At 43.4% G+C, this 26,167-nt stretch overlaps 1 protein-coding gene across 2 annotated transcripts in view; it reads left to right on the top strand.

Annotated features, from left to right (window-relative positions):
• The window catches only part of cdh7a (cadherin 7a), a 227,043-nt gene that overhangs the window by 102,140 nt on the left and 98,736 nt on the right, over positions 1-26,167 (top strand). For both annotated transcript variants that reach the window (XM_072258284.1, XM_072258275.1), the window contains exon 4: positions 2,602-2,721. In XM_072258284.1, coding sequence (XP_072114385.1) covers positions 2,602-2,721 — 120 coding nt within the window. The remainder of the gene's footprint in view (positions 1-2,601; positions 2,722-26,167) is intronic.

Raw genomic sequence — 26,167 nt, 5'->3', positions numbered from 1 at the left:
CATCCTTAACCTGTGACCTCTAGTTCTAGTACCACCCAACCTCAGTGGAAAACAACTATTTATGAGAGGGTTGTGTATACTCCTCATAATTCCCTGGAACGATTGCAATAAATCCTTCCTAAAGTGATGGGCTCATACTTGGAGCAGGACTCTAGCTGTTATCTAACCTGCGTTTTATAAAGGTTCATCTACCTCATTGTTGTCTGTCCCAACAGCACTTTCTTGCTAACTGTAAGATTTTATTCTGCACTCTGTTATTACCTCAGTGTTCTGATGTGATGAAATGATGTATATGGATAGCATGCAAAACAAGGTTTTTCACTCTACTTCAGTACAAGTGACAATAATAAACCTGCTTACCGATTTACCAGTCACAACTGTAGTACAATGTTATGGAGACTAGTGTCCCACATGCTTTACTAAGCACTCTTTGAACATGTGTAGCACTTTTCCAAGCTATGTGACAGATCCCTCACAAACTATTCCATTAGACTGCTGTCACAACATGGAAGCAGTCCCATCAGCCCATCAAATCTGTGCTGGCCATTGTACCCGGTCCTATATATTAATCTCCAGCAATGCCCCATCGAGTACCCTTCCCCACCATTTATTAGGGACTATTTGCAGTGGCAACTTAACCTATCAATCTTCATGTCTTTGGAATATGGGAGAGAGCCAGAACACCCAGAGGAAATCCATGTGGCCCCTGGGATAAACATGGAATCTCCACACAGACAGTGCTGGAGGTCAGAATTGAGCTTGGATCTTTGCAGCTGTGAGGCAGTAGCTCTATCTGCTTATAAGTGATTTGGATGAAATAATAGATTGGTTGGTTGGTAAGTTTGCTGACTATACAGAAGTTAAAGTTGCAGACAGTAAAGAACATTATCAAGGCATGTGGTAAGACATCAATTACAAAGAAGTGGCAGATTGAATTTAATCTGGGCAATTGTGAGGTGCTGCACCTTAGGAGGCCGAATGTAAGGGGAAAGTCTACAATTAATGACAGAATCCTTAAAATCATTGATGTACAGAGGGATCTATCACTCCCTGAAAGTGGCAACATAAGTAGAGAGTGGTCGGGGCTTAAGGTACAAGCGTCAGGAAATCATGTTGCATTTGTATAAAACTTTGGTTAAGCCACACTTGTAGTATTGTGTGCAGTTCTACAGGAATGATGTGGAGACTTTGGAATGGGTTCAGAGAGATTAATCACGGAGGATGCTACTTGAATTAAAGGGTATTAACTGTAAGGAGAGATTGAGCAAACTTGGAATGTTTTGTTTGGAGTGTTGGATTCTGAAGGGAGACCATGTATAAGTTTATAGTATTATAAAGTATAGATAGGGTAGTTAGCCTGTATCTTTTTTCCCAGGGTTGAAATGTCCCAGAGCTTAGCATTAAGGGGTGAGGGGGAAAATTTAAAGGAAATATACATCGCAAGTTCTTTGTAAACAGAGCATGGAAAGACTGCCCAGGGTGGTAGTGTAGCAAAATGAAAGTCAAACTTGAGTTTATTGCTGATTGCACAAGTACACATACGCACAGACACAACAAAAATTTGCTGCAGCATCACAGGCTCATAGCATCAGAAAAACAGCATTCACAAGAAGAAAAAATAAATTATGCACAATTGCTACAAGAAAGAACATAATTAAAAAAATCAAAATCCAGTTTAATGCAAAGTAGTCAAAGTGCTTATAGTATTGCTATACTGATGAGTGTTGTGATATTTAAGAGGCTTTTCAATAGGCACATGACCATGCAGAGGATCATGAGCAGGCAGCATAGATCATGCTCAGCACAACATCATGGGTTGAAGAGCTTGTTGTTGTGCAGTACTCTTTTATGTTCTATGTTCTTACTCTAGGGGAAATTGAATCTCATCTGTGAGGTGTCTGCCTAACTTAGCTTTACAAATCGTCCTGCAAACCATAGCTAGCATGTTACTGTTACAAGGAAATCTTTGACAATGGAACTTTAAAACAAAAACTTCATGCCATCTCAAAACTTTTCTCCCTCAGGCAGTTAATCTGATCAACCATTGCAGTTATCCCCTCCAACATACACACAAACTGCTGGAGTAACTCAGCAGGCCAGGCAGCATCTATGGAAAAAAGTACAGTCGACATTTCAGGCTGAAACCCTAAGTTTCGGCCCGAAATGTGGACTATACTTTTTTCCACAGATGCTGCCTGGCCTGCTGGGTTCCTCCAGCATTTTGTGTGTGTTGCTCGGATTTCCAGCATCTGCAGATTTTGTCTTGTTGTAGTTACGCCTCCTTCTTTATCTATTACTTCATTAAGTGCACTGCATTGTTAACATTTCAATGCACTCTTTATAATGTTGCTTACATTGTAAATACAGTATGTGCTGATATCTATGCAATATTTATGCACATTTTATTTCATATCTGCACTTTAACCTCTAATGTTACTTTTATGTAATTCTTTATCTTTTATAATGTTTGAATGTTGTTTTTGCTGCATGTCACACCCACTGATCACAGTTTCTAATACCTGTAAATGTGCATGAGGAATAAAGTTGTTGAAGATTATGTATTGAATTCACTAATGTGTGATCCACTCCATTCCTGAACAGGAACCTCAGTGATACAGGTGACAGCCACTGATGCCGATGACCCCACCTATGGAAGCAGTGCCAGGGTGGTCTACAGTATCCTGCAGGGACAGCCATACTTCTCGGTGGAGCCAAAGACAGGTGACCTCATTCCCTATCCATCAGTGGAATTTACGAACATTGCAACTTCAATTGTGATATATTGTCTCAGCCAAAGTATCCTGCTTTGTCCTGCCTTGTTTTTCACTGTGCTCAGTACTAGTTGCAGATATTTTACCATGGACTTGATGATTGGTTATTCATTGCTAGCATCCAGTGGTAAATCCAGTCAGGAATTAAAATAAATCTTCTTTACTCGGGGAGGTGGGAGTAAGTGGAACTCTCTGCTGGAAAGTTATTCATGAATGACTGCAGATGTTGGAAATCTGGAATAAAACACAAGGAAACTGGAGGAGCTCTGAACATAGAGCACAGGAACAGGCCCCTCAACCCATGATACTGTTCCACTCCTGAGCTACAAGTCCATAGATTCCTGAAAATGGTAACACAATTCAATAGGGTGGCACAGGATATAAGAACAGGGATATCATGTTACTTGTACACGACATTGGTGACTTAGATTTGAGCACTCTGCTGTAGGAAACAGAGGTAATCTTATAAGAGGTGTATAAAATTATGGGGATCGTAAAGAGGGTGAGAGTACACAGTTTTTTTTTACCAGGATTGGGGAATCAAGAACTAATGGTAAGAGGGGAAGGACTTAATTGGAACTTGAGGGGTAAATTTTTTACCCAGAGAGTGATCAGTAAATGGAATGAACTTATTATGGAGTGAGTGAGTAGGGGAGGTTTATTACCAATATTTCAAAGGCACCTGGACAGATACGTCAATAGGGAAGGTTTCGAGGGAAATGGGCTAAATACGGGCAAATAGGACTGGCTTAGATGTGGATCTATGTCAGTATAGACCAGTTCATTGATGACCTTTATCATGCTGTGTGATTCTAAAACTCTGTATCATTCTCTCTACATTAGATAGAGTGAATCTCTTTCCTGTAGTCCTTTACCCTTTCACTAGACCCCCACTACCATCTCTGTCCAGGCCCCTCAATGTATTATATGCTACCATGAAATTTCCCCTATTCTTCTATGTTTGCTAAGAATACTGTCCAGCTTGTTCGATCTATCCTAGTCCCTTGTGTGAGAACCTTTCTCATATTTTACTTCTGGACTCTCTCTAAAGCCTTTATGTCCTTCCTGCAATGTGGACTCTCTTTAAAGCCTTTATGTCCTGCAATGTAGACTCTCTCTAAAGCATTTATGTCCTTTCTGCAGTTTAGCAAATAGAACTGAACATAAGAACCTGTTAGAGGCAAGGCAATTGTCTTATAAAATTCAGCACATCTTCCCTCCTGTCCCTTAATGGCATTATGCTGTCTCGACCTGTAATACTGACTGTCCATTTCCCTTCACAAAAGCTACGAGGGGTGATTGATAAGTTTGTGGCCTAAGGTAGAAGGAGTCAATTTTAGAAAACCTAGCTCATTTATTTTTCAACATAGTCCCCTCTTACATGTACACACTTAGTCCAGCTGTCGTGGCACATACGGATCCCTTCTTTGTAGAAGTGGTCCACAGCAGGGGTGATTGATAAGTTTGTGTCCTAAGGTAAAAGGAGATGAGTTATTAACTTCAAACTTGCTGCATTACCACTCAAAGAATTGAACTGCACGTGCATGTAACGAGAGCATCTTGGGCCTCCAGGTGGTCCACAGCAGGGGTGATTGATAAGTTCGTGGCCTAAGCTAGAAGGAGATGAGTTATACAGCTCTTGTTACATGCACATGCAGCTCAACTCTTTGAGTGAAAATGCAGAAAGTTTGAAGTTAATAACTCATCTCCTTCTACCTTAGGCCACGAACTTATCAATCACCCCTGCTGTGGACCACTTCTGGCGGTCCAAGGTGCTGACTTCTACAAAGAAGGGATCCGTGTGCTCCAGGACCGCTGGACAAAGTGTGTAAATGTAGGAAAAATAAATGTGCTAGGTTTTCTAAAATTGACTCCTTCTACCTTAGGCCACAAACTTATCAATCACCCCTCATATCTGACCTGCTGATTTCCTCCACCAGTTCATTTTTTTTTGCTCTAGATTGCAGTATGTCCAGTCCCTTGTGTTGCTATTGCCATCTGTTTCAAATGGACTCGGTGACTGAGGCTCCACAATCCTCTGGGGAAGAGAAATTCACCATCCTCTGGGTGAAGAAATATCTCTGTCTGAAACAACCTATCCCTATATCTGAGGTTGTGACCACAGGTTCTGAGCTTTCAACCCGGGATAAAAGTGCAGAACATCGAATTGTGCAGCATAGGAACAAGCTCTTCATCCACAATGTCTGTGCCAAACATAATGCCAAATTAAACTAATCCCTTGTTCTGTACATGATCCACATCCCTTCATTTCTTGTACTTCACAAGTCTAGCAATAACCATTGTATTGTATCTGTTCCAGGCACGTACTACTCAATTTGTTAAAAAAAAAACATACTTTTCCCTTGAATTTTGTTCCTTTTGCTTTAAAACATACACTCGACTATTTGACATTTCTACCTTGGAAAGATTTCAACTGTCTACCCTATCCATGCCTCTCATAATTTTATGAACCTTTATCTGGTCTCTGCTCAGCTTTTGCTTCTCCAGAGGAAAACAAAACAAACTTGTACAATGCCTCCTTATAGGCAGCATCCACCCTGTTGACCCCTGTGAGGATTTTGAGTGTCAGTGGGAGTGGGTATTTTTCTAGGTCTGAGGAAGGAAAAGGTAGGATGCACATCATTGGATTGTTCACTAGAAGAGCCAGCACAGGCACATTGGACAGAATTGCCTCCTTCTGTCTTATAAGAGTTTCAGATTCTGCAGAAGGTTGACAAAGAATATCTAGTGTAAAAGCCTATGACTGTAATCTGATGTATCCTTTTACTACATAAGCTTGGCTGTTTGACAAGAATTACATTTCATCTGGAGCTGTTCTCCACCTGTCACACTTCAAGCTCAGTTATAGACACCAGCTGAAACTTACAATGGTTCCCCAGTCTCCACCCTCTTTCTCTGATAATCAATAATTCAGGTCGGAGGCTGTGTTCATTCAGAAATGGGGCACAGGTCAGAGCAGCAGTTGGCATAATGGCCTCTTGAGAGTTTCCCACATTAATACCCAATCTAAACCTGGCCAGTTCCAACTCAACCTGAGCCCCAGGATTTATGATTCCTTCCACATCAGACTGGGCCTGGAGGAAATTGAAGAACAGTATGCCCAAAGTCAACACTGAGCCAAACATGAGATACACATCTTGAACAGACAGAAGACGTTTATCAGGATACTGCCTGGATTGGAAAACACGTGCTGTAATCCAGAAGAGTTCAGACAAACTTGGAGAATTTTCGCTGGAGCAGCTAAAGCTGACAGGAGACTGGATAGAGATTTAAAAAATTATGAGAGGTATAGATTGAATAGGATCATTCGGGAGGCTGAAAGAGTGATAGATAGGACATAGAGTACAGAGGGGTAGTTACACACAAGGTGCAGGACACAGGAAACAGGGTGACAGTCAGGAAGGGGAAAGGGGTTAAAGAGCCAGTGCAGAGTACCCCAGTGACCACATCCCTTAACAACAGGCACATCACTTGGATACTCAGGTGGGATAACCTCACAGAGGAAAGTCACAGTGGTCAGGTCTCTGGCACTGAATCTGCTTCTGTGACTCATATGGGAAGAAGAGGCATGTTGTGGTGATAGGGGATTCGTGAGTTAGGGGAATGGACAGGAGGTTCTGTGGGTGAGAACAAGATTCCTGGATGGTATGGTATGTTGCCTTCTGGGTGCCGGGATCTGGGATAACTTGGATTGAGTCACCAGCATTCTTAAGTGGGAGGGTGTAGAGCCAGAAGTCAAGGTCCATGTAGGTACCAATGACATGGGTAGGATGAGTGATGAGCTTCTGCATAGGCGGTTCAGGGAGTTGGCGCTAAGTTAAAGTGCAGGACCTCCAAGGTTGTGATCTCAGGATTGCTACCTGTGCCACGTGCCAGTGAGGCGAGAACTAGGAAGATTCTACAGTTTAACATGTGGCTAAGGAGTTGGTGTAGAAGGCATAAAATTGTTGGATTGTCGGTCTCTCTTCCAGGGACCTGTACAGAATGGATGATTTACACTTGAACTGGAGGGGGTCTAATATCCTAGTGAGAAGGATTGTTAATGCTGTATGGTGGAGTTTAAACTAGAGTTGCGGGGGATGGTAACCAGAGTTCCAGAACAGATAGTGGAGAGGTTGTGGAGGCAGATGTTGCTAAGACCTCAGACAAAGTCAGGGAACAAGAGGGTGATTATGATGCCACAAAAGTGAAAATGGTGATTACAGACCTGAAGGTGTTGTATCTGAATACGCGCAGTACAGGGAATGAGGGAGATAAACTTGCAGTACAGTTGCAGATTGGCAGGTATGATGTTGTAGGCATCACTGAATCATGGCTGAAAGGTTATAGCTAGGAGCTTAATGTCCAAGGATATGCATTGTATTGAAAGGACAGGCAGGAATGATGAGGGGGCGTCATTGCTCTATTTGTAAAAAATGAAATCAATCATTAGAAAAAGGTGACATAGGGTTGGAAGGTGTTGAGTCATCCTCAATAGAACTAAGGAACTACAAGAGTAAAACGAGACTGATGGGAGTTGTATACAGACCCCCAAACAGTAGTAAGGACATTGCTTACAAATTGCAATGGGAGATAGAAAATACATGCCAAAATAGTCATGGGGGACTTCAATCTTTCATTGTTTCTGCTTCCTAAGTATAGCCCGGTCATTAAGTGTGTGAAACCCACAATGAAGACTACTAAGATCTGGCTGGAGGGTGCTGACTCTGCTCTTCAGCACCAATTCCAGCACACAGACTGGAGCAAGTTTGCTGCCCATGCCACCACAGACTCTCAGATTAACATTGATTTATATACCAACTCTGTCCTTGAGCACATGAACAAGTGTGTAGATAGAGTGACATCACAAAAACAAATAAAAGTTTTCTCCCATCAGAAACCACGGATGAACAGAGAAGTTCACCTGCTGCTCAAAGCCAGAGATTCAGCTTTCAGGTCTGGAGACCGGGAGGCTTACAGCTCAGCCAGGGCCAAGCTGAGGAGGGGAATCTCTCAGGCTAAACACATATACAACCAGAGAATCGAGGAGCATTTCAACTCCTCGGACCCCTGGCGCATGTAAAGGCGCTGACGCGGAGCACCTTCGGCAACACGTTTGCCTGACGTCACCATCATCGCTGGATGAGGTGCTGGCTGAGGTGGACAGAGCAGAAGCAATTTTAGCCCCCCAGGGTGTTCCAGCATCGCCCCCATGCCGCAAGCCCGGGCTTGTATCACCGAGGCAGAGGAGATGGGTCCGACCAGCGCAGCGCCGACCTCGCCGCGGGCCACGAAACAATCTCTGCTGCCGGGGCGGCAAGGCTTATACATGGACTGCATGCTGGAGGGCATCAGATGCCATGCGTTGGTGGACACGGGGTCAACTACCACTGCCATCCATCCGGGTGTCCTCCCCAACACAGACCAGGAGCAGCCCCGTCTGGGTGGACAATGACAGCGGCTCAGCTGTCTACGGTCTCTGGCAACTGTGTGGCAATGAGAGGGAAGAGGTGGCTGCACATGGCAGTGAGGAAAATCACAGTGGAGCATGAGCTATGGCTCGCCGGCATCCAGGAGTCCTGCATCATTGGCCTGGTCCTGCGGTCCTGCTGGGGAGCCCTGTGCGGATGTGTCAGGGGCAACACTCTACCTTGGCGCTGAAGCCGTGCCTCTCTGGCAGGGCAGCTCCAGGAACCGGACCTAGCAGGGGCAGCAACCACCACTACCGGTCTCACAGCGGCCACAGCAGTGCAGCGCACCCCTCAGCGGCCCAGCGCAATACGGAGGAACCAAGAGCAAGCGACAGTGACAGCCAGGGACAAGGTAGACCTCCCCTCCATGGACCAGCAGCTGTTCAGCGAGCAGGAGAGTGATCCATGCTGGCCTGGCTGAGGGGATGGCTGAGCATGGGGCGATGGCCATGTGGGCAGAGGTTTCCGTCCTGGATCCAGAGACCAAAGCTCTACACTCGCAGTGGGGGGACACTGGAGATGCACAATGGGCTGCTGTTGTCCGACAGTGATAGACATCTCCTGCAGCTGGTGGTCCCCCCGGGACTCCGTGCCACAGAGCTGGTCATTTCGGAGTTGCAAAGACGTTGGGCAATCTGCGAGAATGCTTCTACTGGTCTGGGTACAGGCAGGACGTGGAGCTGTCCATGCACCTCCACAACACTTGCAAATCCCAGAAGGGGCCGGGCTACCAGTCCAGTGCACCAATGCAGCAGTACATGGTGGGGGCCCCAGTATGGGTCTGCTTCCCCTCCTGGAGGAAGGGACTATCGCCCAGGGACCAGGAGAGGTGCTTGACCGCATCTCCAGTGTGGTACATCGGGTGCAGTTGCCTGGGTAGCAGAAGGCCGTTGTGTTGCACTGGGACCAGCTGGCACCATGTCGGCCCTTGGCCAGCGCTGACCCAGCGAGGCTGAAGGGAGGAAGCGACACTCCGGGCACCCTGTCCCTTGCCTCACACAAACAAGGCCTCCCGTGGAGGAGCTCCAGAACACCCCAGTGCCCCAGGCAGCAGCGTCGACCCCCGCTAGGACTTTTGGACTTTGTTATGGGCTCTGGGGTTCCCAAGGATGGCTGACCCCTCAGTTGGGGGCAGTATGACGCTCCGGGAGGCGGGGAGGTCTGGTCAACAGCCTGCCCCTGTATTTCTAATGACCAGCACTGTTTATTGCTTTTGTGTTAAAATGCTTTTGTGGGATTGTGGTGGGAAGTTCCAGTTCATTTATTGTTACATTTTAGCTCGGGTTATGCAGTTATTCACTTGTGGGTCGCCCTAACTGTAACCGGGATGGGTGATGGTCGCCTACCCTATCTGTATGGAAATAGTGGGTTCTCTCTCCAGGTCCTGGTGCCCAGTCTATTTTGGGTTTGCCACAAAAAGACAGTTGTTGAGTTTAACAAGCTTCCTCATCTGCCAATATAGACCAAATGCTCGCCACAATATAAAAACAAGGGTGTAATATTGAGACTTTATAAAGCACTGGTGGGGCTTCACTTGGAGTATTGTGAGTAGGTTTGGGTCCCTTATCTTAGAAAGGATGTGCTGAAACTAGAGATGGTTCAAAGGAGGTTCACAATAATGATTCCAGGAATGAATAGTTTGATGGCTCTGGGCCTAAATTTACTCGAACTCAGAAGAATGAGGGGTGACCTCATTGAAACCTATTGAATGGTGAAGGGCCTTGATAGAGTGGATGTGGAGAAGATGTTTCCTGTGGTAGGAGAGTCTAAGACCAGAGGGCACAGCCTCAGAAAAGAGGGGCATCCATTTTGAATGGAGATGAGGAGGAATTTCTTTAGCCAGAGGGTGGTGAATTTGTGGATTTCTTTGCCACAAGCAGCTGTGGCGGCCAAGTACTTATGTATATTTAAGGAAGCGGCTGATAGATTCTTGACTAGTCAGGGCATGAAGGAATACGGGGAGAAGGCAGGAGATTGGGGCTGAGAGGAAAATTGATTCAGCTATAATGAAATGGTGGAGCAGACTCATTGGGCCAAATGGCCTAATTCTGCTCCTATATCTTATGGTCTTGTGGTATAGTAGACAGAAAATATCTTTTCCCCAGGATTAAAACGTTGATAGCAGGGAGCGTGCATTTAACATGAGGGAGGGTAAATTCAAAGGAGATATGCAGGGCAAGTTTTTTTTCCACAGAGAGTGGAGTGTGCCTCAGTTGCCCTGCCAGATATGGTAGTGGAGAAAGATAGCTAGAGGACTTGAGTCTCTTAGACTGGCACATGAACGTGCAGAAAATGGAGGGAAATAAATTTGTACAGGCAGAAGGGATTCGGACAGAATCAGAATCAGGTTTAGTATCACCACATATGTCATGAAATTTGTTGTTATGTGGCAGTAGTACATTGCAATACATAATATTAAAACCTGAATTACAGTTTTTTAAAAAATAAGTAGCGCAAAAAAAGATAATGAGGTAGTTCTGATGGGTTCAATGTCCATTCATAAATCTGATGGCAGAAGTTGTTCCTGAATCATTGAGTGTGTGCTTGCAGGCTCCTGTACCTCCTCCCTGGTGGTAACAATGAGATCAAGGCATGCCCTGGGTGATGGGGGCCCTTAATGATGGATACCACTTTTTTGAGGCATCGCTCCTTGAAGATGTCCTGGAAGCTGGGGAGGCTATTGCCTGTGATGGAGCTGACTGAATTTACAACTTTCTGCAGCTTATTTCGAAGCCATGCTGTGCCCCCTACCCACCCATATCAGATGGTAATGCAGCCAGTTAGAATGCTGTCCATGTACATCTGTAGAATCTTGTGATATACCAAATCTTGAACGCCAAGTGAAATATAGCTGCTGTCCATGCCTTCTTTGTAACTGCATTGATATGTTGGGCCCATGATGGACCCCAGAGATGTTGACACCCAGGTACTTGAAGTTGCTTGCCCTTTCCACTTCAGATCCCTACAGGTATATCAGGACTGGTGCGTTCCTTCATCTTTTTTTAATCAATTTTTTGTCTTGCTAAAGTTGAGTGCAAGGTCATTGCGGCAACTCCAGTCAACTGGCTGATCTTTCTCGTTCCCGTATGCCTTCTCATCACCATCTGACTTTCTGTCAACAAATTTATAGATGGCATTTGAGCTGGGCCTAGCCACACAGTCATGGGTGTAGAGAGAGCAGAGCAGTGGCTAAGCACACGTTGATTATCAACGAGGTGGAGATGTTATTTCTGATGCACACAGACTGTGCTCTCCTGGTGACGAAGTTGAGGATCCATTTACAGAGGGAGATAGAAAGGCCCAGGTTTTGGAATTTTTTTGATCAGACCTGTAGAAATGATGATGTTAAACGCTGGGCTGGAGTCAATAAATAACATCCTGACGTTGTTATTTGTATTGTCCAGGTGATCCAAGGCCACATGAAGAGACAATGAGATTGTATCTGCTGTAGTGAAAGGCAAATTGCAGTAGGTCCAGGTCCTTGCTGAGTTAATTCTAGCCATAACCAGCCTCTCAAAGCTTTTCTTCACCGTAGATATGAGTCCATTCACATAATTGTTGCCCTTTTAAAACAGATGGGAACTTCCAGCTGTAGCAATGAGAGATTGAAAATGAATTTGAATACACCTGCCAGTTGTTAGGCACAGGTTTTCAGAGTCCTCCCACCTAGCTCATTGTGGCCTGTCGCCATGTAAGCATTGATACTCTTGAAACACAATGACGTCAGCCTCCGAGACAGAGATCTTCATAGCTGTAGTTTTATTCTCCCTTTCAAAGCATGCATAAAAGGCATTAAGTTCACCTGGGAGTGAAGCATCTCTGCCATTCCTGATGATAGGTTTTGCTTTGTAGGAAGTAATGGCCTTCAAACCCTGCCAGAGTTTATGTGCGCCCGATTCCACCTCTAACCTTGTTTGGAATTGTTCTTTTGCTCCTGATATAGCCCTCTGTAAGTCGTACCTGGCCTTCTTGTATAGTCCTGGATCACCAGACTCGAATGCCACATAGCTAGCCCTCAGCAGGGTACAAAACTCCTTGTTCATCCATGGCTTTTGACTTGGGTATGTAATGCATGTTCTCATAGACACACACTCATCCACACAAAATTTTAATGACGTCAGTGACATTTATCAATGTCTCATTCGACCCAAAGATAAATCCCTGAGTACAGTCAGTCTACTGACTCATAGCAGTCCTGTAAGCACTCCTGCACCTCCCTTGTCCGTACCTTCTTGGTCCTTACTACTGGTGCTGTGGTCTTCAGTCTCTGCCTATATGCAGATAGGTGATCAGACTTTCCAAAGTGTGGGTGTGGGATAGCACGGTAAGCAATCTTGATGGTAGTTTAAAAGTGGTGTAGTGCGTTAGCTCCTTTGGATCCACAAGTGATATTTTGGAAATAATTATTTAGAGACTTTTTCAAAATGGCCTGGTTAAAATCCCCCAAAATGACGGGGAAGGCATTAGGAGGTGCTGTTTCATGCCTGTTGATTATGTCACTTAGCTCATCTAGAGTCTGTTTTACACAGGCCTGAGGTGGCAGATAAAATGGAGGACACTTGATTGCTAGGTGTTCCAGGTCATATGAGCAGAAATGGGACAGCACCGCCATATTTGTACACCACAAAGAGTTGATCATAAAGCATACTCCACATCTTCTGCCTTTGAAAGATGGAGCAGTCCTGTCTTGACGGTGAATTGTGAATCCAGAGAGCTGTATCACTGCGTCCAGAATGGCGGAGGGTATCCTGAACTCCGTGAAGCAAAAAAAAACACAACAGGTCCTAATATCCTTCAGGTAGAGCAATCTTGCACTTAGATAATCAATTTTATTTACAGAGACTACATTTACCAACGGTGTAGTCAGTAGTGGTAACGTAGAACTCTTGTCTCCTTAAAAAAAAACTTTTAAACCAACATGGCATCCTCCGTTCTGCTGTTTTAAAGGGGAACCGCACTTGCGATCAGAGACTGCCATCCGAGATTCGTTGACTTTGTGTCACAATGATTTCCTAATCACCTTAAAATTATGTCACTTACTGTATTGGTTGTCATTTGTTTAATTATTTTGGCATAATAGTCCACCCCTAACACGCAGATATCACTGTCAAATCATGGCGCTGGGTTAAACTTCTATAATTAGCAGCTGTAATTTGTCTGCATTGTAGGTTTGTGGTAGAATATAGGCATGTTGATCAAGTAATATTACAGTACAGTTCTCATGCTTTTACACAAGAATATCTTTGTCAGCCTGGACTACAGTGTCAAACATTCCTAAACTCTGAAAGCACAGGAAGATGCCATTCCAGCCATTGCCATAAATTGGATTAATGTGGGATTAATGTAAATGGGTGGTTGATGGTTGGTATGGACTGGATGGCCAGAAGGTCCATTGCTCAATCTCTCTGTGTGAGAAGCATTTCCAAGCCCAGATGACATTTCCATCCACTCTGTACCGCTTACCCATAATCAAATTTGAATTGACAGCTGAGAACGAGCCACCCATCTCAAGTGGTTCCTTGTCTCTGCTGAGTAAACATCTAACACAACACAGCTGAATGCAGCTTCAGCAGCACCAAAGAAGCTTAACACCATCCAGGACATAGTAGCCCATTTGAAAGGCACACCACTTACAACCAAATTCTTTGATTTATCTCATGTCTGTTGCTTTGAATGGGCCGTGTTCTCTTGCAGTGGGTTGCATGGCTTTCTTTGTGTCACGATATTTTGCAATGAAGATGGACATCAGCATCAAGATGTACATGATGTACTGTCACTGCACTAGGCAACTCTATGAAACATCACCTTAGGCTGATGTTTCATCAAGGGACCACCGTATTGTCATTTTGCTGAAGCCCATCTGTTCTGTCAGGCTGAACCCATGGATCTGCTTTGCAATGAGTTGTTCAGGACTATATTAATGCTAGAACGAACAATGCTAAGTCAGATATCTGATTATTTTCACATCCATTAGTCTGTAATGCACCTATTGACTGTAAAGCATATGGGGACATTATGAAAAACATGATATACTGTAAAAGTCTTTTCTTTCCCCTTAACATTAAAAAATCTGAGAAAGTGATTCAAAACTTAACTGGAGAAGGGAATTTCAACACTCTCAGAGTGAATAAATATCTTCTGCTGGTTAAATGGCCAATCCTATGTCCTGAAATGCTGGCCTATTACATCAAAATATCCAGGCAAGGTAAAGCAGTCCTGAGGTTTGGAATTCTGTCCCTAAAATTAAAATGAAAAAATCTTAGAGTTTTGCACAGAAATGGTCCTTTGACCCAACAAAAATTCAAGGATTAAAGTTCAAATTTACTATCAGAGTACATACAGTGACATGCAAAAGTTTGGGCACCCCTGGTCAAAATTTCTGTTACTGTGAATAGCTAAGCGAGTAAAAGATGAACTGATTTCCAAAAGGCATAAAGTTAAAGACGACAGATTTCTTTAATATTTTAAGCAAAAAAACTTTTTTATTTCCATCTTTCACAGTTTCAAAATAACGAAAATGGAAACGGGCCCGAAGCAAATATTTGGGCACCCTGCATGGTCAGTACTTAGTAACACCCCCTTTGGCAAGTATCACAGCTTGTAAACGCTTTCTGTAGCCAGTTATGAGTCTTTCAATTCTTGTTTGGTGGTTTTCGCCCATTCTTCCTGGCAAAAGGCTTCTAGTTCTGTGAGATTCTTGGGCCGTCTTGCATGCACTGCTCTTTTGAGGTCTATCCACAGATTTTCGATGATGTTTAGGTCGGGGGACTGTGAGGGCCATGGCAAAACCTTCAGCTTGCGCCTCTTGAGGTAGTCCATTGTGATTTTGAGGTGTGTTTAGGATCATTATCCTGTTGTAGAAGCCGTCCTCTTTTCATCTTCGGCTTTTTTACAGACAGTGTGATGTTTGCTTACAGAATTTGCTAGTATTTAATTGAATTCATTCTTCCCTCTACCAGTAAATGTTCCCCGTGTCACTGGCTGCAACTCAAGCCCAAAGCATGATCAATTCACTCCCGTGCTTAACAGTTGGAAAGGGGTTCTTTTCATGAAATTCTGCACCTTTTTTTCTCCAAACATACCTTTGCTCATTGTGGCCAAAAAGTTCCATTTTAACTTCATCAGTCCACAGGACTTGTTTCCAAAATGCATCAGGCTTGTTTAGATTTTCCTTTGAACCCTTTGAATAGAACATTCATTTTCTTGTGGGCACTCACAGTAGAGCCAAAGAAATATAGTGGAATCAATGAAAAAACTGTACACAAATAAAAATGGACAAAGAACCAATGTGCAAAAGAAGACATAGCATGCAAATGCAATAATATATAATTAAATAATTGAAGTAATATTGAGAACAATATTACAAAGTGTTCCCTGACCGAGTCCTATTTGCCTGTGTTTGGCTCATATCCCCCTTAACCTTTCCTCTCTCTCAATGTCAGCAAGACCAAGAAGCTGATTATTGACTTCAGGAGGAGGAAACCGGAGGTCCATGGGCCAGTCCTCATCGGGGGGAACAGAGGTGGAAGGGTCAACAACCTTAAATTCCTTGGTGTTAGCATTTCAGAGAACCTGTCCTGGACTCAGCACGTGGGTGCAATTACGAAGAATGTATGGCAGTGCTTCTACTTCCTCAGAAATTTGTAAAGATTCAGCATGACAACGAAGACTTTGACAAACTTCTATAGATGTGTAGTGGAGAGAATATTGACTGGCTGCATCAGAGCCTGGCATAGAAACACCAATGCCCTTGAATGGAAAATCCTACAAAAAGTAGTGGATACAGCCAAGTCTTTCACGGATAAATCCATCTCAACCATTGAGCATGTCAGGAAAGCAGCATCTATCTTCAGGGATCTCCACTACCTAGGACATGCTTTCTTCTTGCTGCTGCAATTGGAAAGAAGTACAGGAGCCTCAGGACTCTCAGCACTGGGTTCAGGAACAGTTATTACCCCTCAACCATCAGCTTCTTAAACCAAAGGGGCTAACTTCACTCAGCTTCACTTGCTCCATCACAACTTATGGATTCACTTCCAAGGACTTTTCATCTCATGTTCTCAATATTTATAGCTTATTTATTTATTAATTCTTTCTTTTTGTATTCGCACATTCTATTATCTTTTGCACACTTGCTGAATGTCCTAGTTAGTGCGGTCTTTCATTGATTCCATGATGGTTATTATTCTATTATTGATTTATTGAGTATGCCCATAAGAAAATGAATCTCAGAGTTGTATATGGTGACATATATGTACTTTGATAATTAATTTACTTTGAACTTTGAATTCAAAGACATGGATTTTAAGGAGTCAAAAGATGGGAAGTAGGAAAAAGAGAGAGTAAGTGGTAGATGTGGATACAATCATGGTGTTTAAAAGCCATTTAGGCTATTAGGCTAATTTGGCTCTATAATGAGTCAACCTATAGCCGGGGAAGTAATAAACCCCTCCTATTAGACTGTTCGGGGTAACTTATTTTTTATTCTTCCTACTTATCTTCTAATATTTATAATTGTGCACTTGTAATGCTATTGTGACACTAATTTCCTTTGGGATCAATAAAGTATCTGTCTATCCTGCTACTTTGACAGGTACATAGTTCAAAATTCAAAGTAAATTTATTATCAAAGTACATATATGTCAACTTATACAATCCTGAGATTTAGTATTTTGTGGGCATAATCAGTAATTCCAAGGACCAAAATAGAATCAATGAAAGACTGCACCCAATAGGGCTGACAAACAACCAATGTGCAAAAGACAACAATGTGCTAATACAAAAGAAAAAAAAACAATAAATTACACTGTTGTATACAGCAATGAATACAGAAGTGAATGCAAAACAACAGAATGGTATAAAGATTGTAGTTCAAACTAAAGTTATGCAAACGGAAATGTGGAGTTGCAGTACTGAAATAACGTAAAAGTGGAATTAAGAGTACTGGAATGAGGCAGCAGCACCGAGAAGAGAGATCGAATGAGTTAAATGCTCATTCCTTGCTTTTTAAGTGAAACTTATAATAATGAAACCTCATAGTTCTAGTGGGAACCCTCAACAAGGTAGGGTAAAACAAAAGATAAAGCTCTGCAATGAGTCATGGAGACCCAGGAATTGGGTTATCAATTGGTGCTGAGAAATTATAATTTGCGTTTAGTCTATGTTGAAGGTGAAGTAGAACTTGCTAACTGCTCCTGCTGACTACACACTGTTGGAGCCCAATACACTAATTAATTTTTAATCATCTTATCAACACAATGTCTAGTTTTTAAAGGGAAACTTTTTACCACTGACTGCAAGTGTTCATTATCCCTTCAGCAGAATCATTAGGAGCCCATTGGTGCCTGAGTATAGCTTGACAATGAATGGAAGATAACACATCAAAATTGGGAAAGTGTTTATAATTAGAAGACCTCAGAAAAAGAGTTGTCATCTGATGTTTAAATTGAAGAAGAAAATTACTGATCTGAAACTTGTCTCTAACCACAATTCTTCGTAAAGTTTGGCTTCCATCTCTCATTAGTAAATAATGGAACATCTCTTGTGGATGAAACATCTATCGGAAAATCTACTATGGAATATATTTTAAGGGAGGGATAGGAGTCCTATAGTAAACATGTCCTGTGTGCATTGATTGAAGATAGATCTATGACCATAAACTGTTTTGGGATATCAAAACAGGTAAAGAGTACAGAGATTCAGATCAATATTTTACATAAAGACTGGAAACTGCTGTGACTTTTGGTTCACAGAGAAAGGAAAGAAGACAGGAGGAGTGCTGTGTATTTCATATTTCAGTAATATTTTAGTAATATTATAAATATATTGTTTGATTAGCATTCCTTGGTGTTCACATAATTCAGTACAGATTATATGTATAAACACGTGAATGGTATATGTCAGAATGCCACTACAGGTTTCCCCTGCCATCCGAAGGTAGAGCGTTCCCCTGAAATGGTTTGTAAGCCGGAATGTCATAAAATGAAAAAGCAATTACCATTTATTTATAAGGGAAAGATTTGTGAGCGTTCGCAGACCCAAAAAATAACATACCAAATCATGCCAAATAACACATAAAACCTAAAATAACTGTAATGTGTAGTAAAAGCAGGAATGATATGATAAATACATAGCCTATATAAAGTAGAAATACTTTTTTACAATCATTGCCGCACTGTCCACCATAGCGAAAATCTCACGCAAGCGCTCTCGGCAGTAACACTCTCTCCAGTAACCTTTAAGCTATGAAGCTGCCAAATTATACCAAGTAACACATAAAAATACACAGCCTATATAAAGCAGAAATAATGTATGTACAGTGTAGAATCACTTACTGGAATCGGGAAGACAGCACCGAGCACACTGATGATGGTGTGTTAGGCTGAGTTGTTGGAGGTTGGGATGGTGCAGTGGTCCCGCTATGCGAAAAATCCAGTGGTGCAGCGGTAGCCGGGACGCACCCAGCACACCTTTAAGGAAAAAGCTGAAATAAACAAGCTAATTAATTAGGTGCCGCCCGACACGTAATTAACTAGCTTGTTTTTTTTGGCTTTTTTTCTTAAAGATGTGCTGGGTGCATCCCGGCTACCGCTGCACCGCTGCATTCTTCGTGGCAAAGTATCGCTCCGCGGCCTGGAGGTTGGGGTGGCGGGACACCGGGATGTCATCTTATCATCGTATGTTTCCATTAGGGCAGGCAGGTCATCTTCTTCTATGTTCGCCTGCCTCGATGTCGAAAGTCGAGGTTCACTGTCTGCTGTGGCTGATGTGGAAGGCTTGAAAAATGATAGTATGCTTGACTGCTTAGCCTTGTGCATTTTTCTATCATACAGTTCTTTGTAAGCACTCAAACCATCCTGCAAATATGCCCTAAACCTACGTACCCTTTCAAAATTAAAGTCGTATTTTTCTGCAATCATTGCTGTCAATTGCAGTGAAAATCTCACGCAGTTGCTTCACTTTCGTTCCTGGACGACTTCACTTTCAGTCTGTTTGCTACTGCATTCGGTTTTGATTGTTATCCTTTCCTCTTACAATTGCATCAGCTCTTCATCTATCAGTTCTTGGTCATGGGATGCCAAAACCTCTTCAACATCATCTTCGTCAGCTTCCACAAGCCAAACTTACTTTGTCCTTACTTCGTTCACCACGATTATGTCTAGTCTTAGGCTAAGTGTAACACCCTTACGAGCTCTTTTAGGCTTTTCCGATACCTTAGAACTCATCTTACTAACGGATGCTCAAAATAAATGGACGTAAAGCACAGATGGTCACATGCATGTGTTTAAGCAATGCCGGCTAGAATGCAGTTCCGGAGGAGGAGCTTGGCTGCTCGGGGCACACGCTGCCTTTTTTCGTAACAGTGAAAACACCTTCTGTTAGCGAAAACAGGTAACTAATGTAGGTCTTCCATAACAGTGAGGTTTTGTAAAGAAAATGTTCGAAAAGCAGGGGACAGCTGTATATCATACGTATACGCCTCACTTAAAGTAAAAATGGTGCATACACGTTATTCCCTGCTCTGTGTTTTTCTTTCAATTAGTTTTCTCCTTTGACATTCCCAAGCAGAACCGGGCGAACACAAACATCTGTAATTGTATGGAAGGCAGGGGGGATTAAATGGTGCATGGTGAAAAAGGGCATTCAAACAAAAGATAGACCAGGAAGAATTGTAATCAAAGTAGTAAATCTGCCTCCCCTCTGTCCCTTTCTCTCTCAGAATCAAGATTAGAATTAAGTTTATTATCATTGACATATGTTTTGAAATGTGTTGTTCTGTGGCAGCAGTACAGTGCAAGACATACTGTAAAATATTACTATAAGTTGCAATCAGTCAATAAATACATGAATAGATAGACAGGTACATAAATGAAGTGAAGGACAAATAGCTAGGTAGTGTTCATGGGTTCATGCACCGCTCAGAAATCTGATGGTGGAGAGGAGGAAGCTATTCCTGAAAAGTTCAATGTGAATCTCCAGGCTCCAGTATCTCCTCCCTGATAGTAGCAATGGGAAGAGAATACATCCCAGGTGGCCAAAGTCATTATTGATGGATGCTGCCTTCTTGAAACACCGCCTTTTGGAGATATTGATGGTGGTGCTGTGGGTGGGGGTGGGGGGAGGGTTGTGCCTTTGATGGGACTGGCTGAATCTACAACACTTTGCAGCCTCTTTTGAACCTGAGCATTGGTGCCATCCATAGTGATGCAGCCAGTCAGAATGCTCTCCACAGAACATCTTTAGAAGTTTGTTAGGGTCTTTCCTTCTCCTCCTGATCTACCCAGTTCCTCCTGCACACGTGCAACCACACTCCCTCCAACCCCTATCATGCGAGCTTCCTCTTCCATCCACTCCATCTGCCCATCATTCACATACTCCTTCCACTGGGCCCCCTTCTCCTCCTGTTCCCATCTGTCATCCCCACCTCCCTTTTTCAATTCCATGCTCCATGTTACTTTACTTTCAGATTCCATTATCTGCAGCCTCCCCCTGTCATCTCCCAGCCTCTGTTGCTATTTCCACTCTCCCCTCCTTCAACTGTCTGTCACCACCTCTCAGATGGATCCATCACTTGCCAGCTCATGCTTAACCTTTGCCTGTCACTGCTTTATACAATCGCTCCTCGTTCTTTCAGTCCTGATGAGGGATCTCAATCTCAAAAGCTGATTGTTTATTTCCCTCTCCTGATCTGCTGAGCTCCTCGAACAGTTTGTTTAGATTCCGTGTTCCAGTACCTTCACTCTCTTGTGTCTCCAAGTCAATATCTGACATAGTTAAGTTGGGAGTGCTCTTTAGAAGATGAGATACCATTCCTCAACTAACAGTGGGCTTTATTAGAGAGAGATAGAGAAGGAGTGGGTGAGAGAAATAAAGTGGCTCATGACCCAAAATTCAAGGTCATTCTTGCACATTGTGCATTTTGTTTGATCTCACAGTGTAGAGCAGATCACATTGTAGGTCACCCCTACTGCTGCTAATGAATAAGCTCTTCCCTCGGTTACCAACTCACATTAGAAATGAACCACAAACCAAAATGTAATATAGTAAACTATTGCCAGCTCCAATCTTTCTGATCTCTTTACCCTCCATCTGCACCAGGAAACATGAGAAAAAATTATTTTTTATTACTGGAGATTATTAAAGATTTTGCAGCTAAATTGTATAAGATTCAATGTGACGGAGTAAAGGAAAAATGAATTTGTGTCCTTTACGTTATTTCTTTTTATCATTTAATCTTTCAAAAGTCATAGCATTCCGTGATCATCATTAAATGTGTGGTGTTAACCAAGTTTGTCTACGAACAAAACTCTAGAATAACTAATTCTCTTTCTAATTATTTTGACCGCAGAATTGTCAAGCTCAGCACATCATTAAATTGACTTAGATTATTCATCTCAATAAAACGAAGTCCGTCACTCTCACAACAATATTTTATACAGACTTCAATTTGACTTTGGCTGTTAACATTCTTATTTATAGCCTAGAAGTTCAGCTGAGTGATATAATGGTACAGCTTCTTAATTTGTGTTTGTTTCTAACACTTCCCACTGCCAATTTACACAGAGGTGCATTTTACACAGGTTAAGTCTCTTTAAATCGAGGGCTGAGTGAATCAGAATGAAGTGGGTCTCTATATGGTAATATCAGATAGAGTAATTTCAGGAGTCATTTGTTCCAAGATTGGTATTGCTGCTGAGATTACATATTCAGTTTTTTTTTTAAATTACACTAAGATTAAGTTAAATAAAACACATGGAAACCTTGACTCTTTAAGTGGAGGCATTAACAACAAAGTTGAGGAGGTTGTGCTTTATAAATAAGCTGGGTTTATTGGCTAACTGTGAGCTTCACATTTTAGGATGGTTGACTTTGGGTCATTGCACAGGAGACTTTCTGGTGTGACCAGAGAAGGTGGTGTTCTTAAAACTAAAGAAAAGGTCATTTAATGGAGATGCACAAGTGAAGTAAAAAGTTTGGCGAGGCAACGTACAGTTGATTTGAGATACAGCCTGCTCCAGGGTTATGAACACCCAATTTATGGCCACACATTCATAGGAATAAGCTTCCATGATATGATATTCAAAAATCTGATGTACATACAGAAATTTGTTCCTATAAACAGTGGAACTAGTTTTCTCTTTCTCTCCACTTTTAGTAATCGTTCTTTCTTATCGGTCTTATGTGCTTTTGATGACATTAGTTGCACCATCATTGAGGTGCGGTTGCCACTTCCTGTGTATTTTCTGACATATGGGCAAAACTGACTCATGGATGTTGGTAAAAACAGAACAGAACAGAATTCTCTTGATCCTTATTATTAAAACTGGTCAAGTTGGAATTACCCAGGAGCAGCCATATTCTACCTGCAGCTGCAGGGAAAAGGAATTGGTGCTGGGGGAAGAGGCAAAAGGAGAATCATTAACAGTTTGTGTAAATCGAGTTTTGTTTATTCTGTAAGAGTAGAACCTGCCTGTTACCTTGTGACAGTCTGTATTGATAATCCACAATACTGCAAATGATGTACACGTAGAATAAGCTCAGAAAGCGCTAAGTAGCCATCGAGCCTTACTCCCTGTCTCTGTCCTTAGATTGTACAGTGTGTTTCCAACATTTTCTATTTTATTAGAGGATTAAGACAGTTAGAAGCAGACAAAATGAAATTCCTTTTAAAATATATTGTTGTGATCTGAAAAGAAAATTTCATAGAAATATTCGAAAGGAAATTGGATAACTACAGTACTGTGCAAAAGTCTTAGGCATAAGTAAAAAAAATCTGCAAAGGGAAGATGCTTTCAAAAATAATAAATTGTAAAGTTTCTAAATATGAAAAAAAATACTGTAAAGAACAGTAAATTGTAAAGAACTAAATCAAATCAATATTTGGAGTGATCACCCTTTGCCTTCAAAACCATCAGTTCTCTTAGGTATACTGTCGTTCAGTTTTATTAGAAAATCGGCTGGTAGGTGGTTTGAAGCATCTTTGAGAACTTGCCAAAGTTCTTCTGCAGACTTTAGCTGTCTTGTTTGTGTTTGTCTCACCAGGTATTCCCAGACAGCCTTAATGATGTTGAGATCGGGGCTCTGTGGAGGCCATACCATATAAAATATCTAGGGTTCCTTAAGACTTTTACACAGCACAGAGTCGTGGAGAAAGAACAGGGAACTATTTGAATTGCTTTTTATCTAGTAGAAGCATATAGGCTGAGTAGATTTCTTGAATTTATGATTCCATAAAACATTACATAAACATGATTGACAACTTCAAACAATCAGTAAAATTTGGGTAACACACATCAAAGTTGCTGGTGAACGCAGCAGGCCAGGCAGCATCTGTAGGAAGAGGTGCAGTCGACGTTTCAGGCCGAGACCCTTCGTCAGGACTAACTGAAGGAAGAGTGAGTAAGGGATTTGAAAGTTGGAGGGAGAGGGGGAGATCCAAAATGATAGGAGAAGACAGAAGGGGGAGGGATGGAGCCAAGAGCTGGACAGGTGATAGGCAAAAGGGGATATGAGAGGATCATGGGACAGGAAGTCCGGGAAGAAAGACAAGGGGGGGGCGGGGGACCCAGAGCATGGGCAAGAGGTATATTCAGAGGGACAGAGGGAGAAAAAGGAGAGTGCGAGAAAGAATGTGTGCATAAAAATAAGTAACAGATGGGGTACGAGGGGGGGGTGGGGCCTTAGCGGAAGTTAGAGAAGTCGATGTTCATGCCATCAGGTTGGAGGCTACCCAGACGGAATATAAGGTGTTGTTCCTCCAACCTGAGTGTGGCTTCATCTTTACAGTAGAGGAGGCCGTGGATAGACATGTCAGAATGGGAATGGGATGTGGAATTAAAATGTGTGGCCACTGGGAGATCCTGCTTTCTCTGGCGGACAGAGCGTAGATGTTCAGCAAAGCGGTCTCCCAGTCTGCGTCGGGTCTCGCCAATATATAAAAGGCCACATCTGGAGCACCGGACGCAGTATATCACCCCAGTTGACTCACAGGTGAAGTGTTGCCTCACCTGGAAGGACTGTTTGGGGCCCTGAATGGTGGTAAGGGAGGAAGTGTAAGGGCATGTGTAGCACTTGTTCCGCTTACACGGATAAGTGCCAGGAGGGAGATCAGTGGGGAGGGATGGGGGGGACGAATGGACAAGGGAGTTGCGTAGGGAGCGATCCCTGCAGAATGCAGAGGAGAGCGGGGGGGAGGGAAAGATGTGAGTGGTGGGATCCCGTTGGAGGTGGCGGAAGCTATGGAGAATAATATGTTGGACTCGGAGGCTGGTGGGGTGGTAGGTGAGGACCAGGGGAACCCTATTCCTAGTGGGGTGGTGGGAGGATGGAGTGAGAGCAGATGTACGTGAAGTGGGGGAGATGCGTTTAAGAGCAGAGTTGATAGTGGAAAAGGGAAGTCCACCCAGCCTCCCCCCTCCCCCCTCTGATCCCAGCTCTCATCCGTGCCGGGTCTTTACCATCCCCTCCGACCTTCAATTGTCAGAGGCAGAACGCTCTGTTCTCAGTAAGGGCTTCACCTTTGTCCCCCTTCGCCCACACCTCAGCTAGTTCCATGTTCGCCATGATACGGAACTTTTCTTCCGCCGTCTCCGTCTCCGAACCTACTTCTTCGGCAAGGACTCTTCCACCCCCACCGATGACCCCTTCTCCCGTCTTCAACCCCCCTCTTCTTCATGGACACCCCGCTCTGGTCTTCTGCCTGCTCTGGATCTCTTTATTGCTAATTGCCGACGGGACATCAACCGTCTCGACTTCACCGCACCTTGTCCCCATTCCAACCTCACTCCTTCGGAACGCTCTGCTCTCCACTCCCTCCGCACTAATCCTAACCTTATTATTAAACCCGCCGATAAGGGAGGTGCTGTTGTAGTCTGGCGTACTGATCTCTGCCTTGCTGAGGCACAGCGACAACTCGCGGATACCTCCTCTTATTTACCCCTCGATCGTGACCCCACTAAGGAGCACCAGGCCATTGTCTCCCACACCATCACCGACTTTATCCGCTCAGGGGATCTCCCATCCACTGCTACCAACCTTATAGTTCCCACACCCGCACTTCCCGTTTCTACCTCCTACCCAAGATCCACAAACCTGCCTGTCCTGGCAGACCTATTGTCTCAGCTTGCTCCTGCCCCACCGAACTCGTTTCTGCATACCTAGACACGGTTTTATCACCCCTTGTTCAATCCCTTCCGACCTATGTTCATGACACTTCTCACGCTCTTAAACTTTTCGATGATTTTAAGTTCCCTGGCCCCCACCGCTTTATTTTCACCATGGATGTCCAGTCCTTATATACTTCCATCCCCCATCAGGAAGGTCTCAAAGCTCTACGCTTCTTTTTGGATTCCAGACCTAATCAGTTCCCCTCTACCTCCACTCTGCTCCATCTAGCGGAATTAGTCCTTACTCTTAATAATTTCTCCTTTGGCTCCTCCCACTTCCTCCAAACTAAAGGTGTAGCTATGGACACCCATATGGGTCCTAGCTATGCCTGCCTTTTTGTTGGGTTTGTGGAACAATCTATGTTCCGTGCCTATTCTGGTATCTGTCTCCCACTTTTCCTTCGCTACATCGACGACTGCATTGGCGCTGCTTCCTGCACGCATGCAGAACTCGTTGACTTTATTAACTTTGCCTCCAACTTTCACCCTGCCCTCAAGTTTACCTGGTCCATTTCCGACACCTCCCTCCCCTTTCTAGATCTTTCTGTCTCTGTCTCTGGAGACAGCTTATCCACTGATGTCTAATATAAGCCTACTGACTCTCACAGCTATCTGGACTATTCCTCTTCTCACCCTGTCTCTTGCAAAAACGCCATCCCCTTCTCACAATTCCTCCGTCTCCGCCGCATCTGCTCTCAGGATGAGGCTTTTCATTCTAGGACGAGGGAGATGTCTTCCTTTTTTAAAGAAAGGGGCTTCC

This window comes from Mobula birostris, chromosome 1 (genome assembly GCF_030028105.1).
Source record: "Mobula birostris isolate sMobBir1 chromosome 1, sMobBir1.hap1, whole genome shotgun sequence".
In the NCBI taxonomy this organism is placed as follows: Eukaryota; Metazoa; Chordata; class Chondrichthyes; order Myliobatiformes; family Myliobatidae; genus Mobula; species Mobula birostris.
The sequence above is the reverse complement of the archived record's forward strand: the minus strand, read 5'-3'. Positions and strand labels throughout refer to the sequence as shown.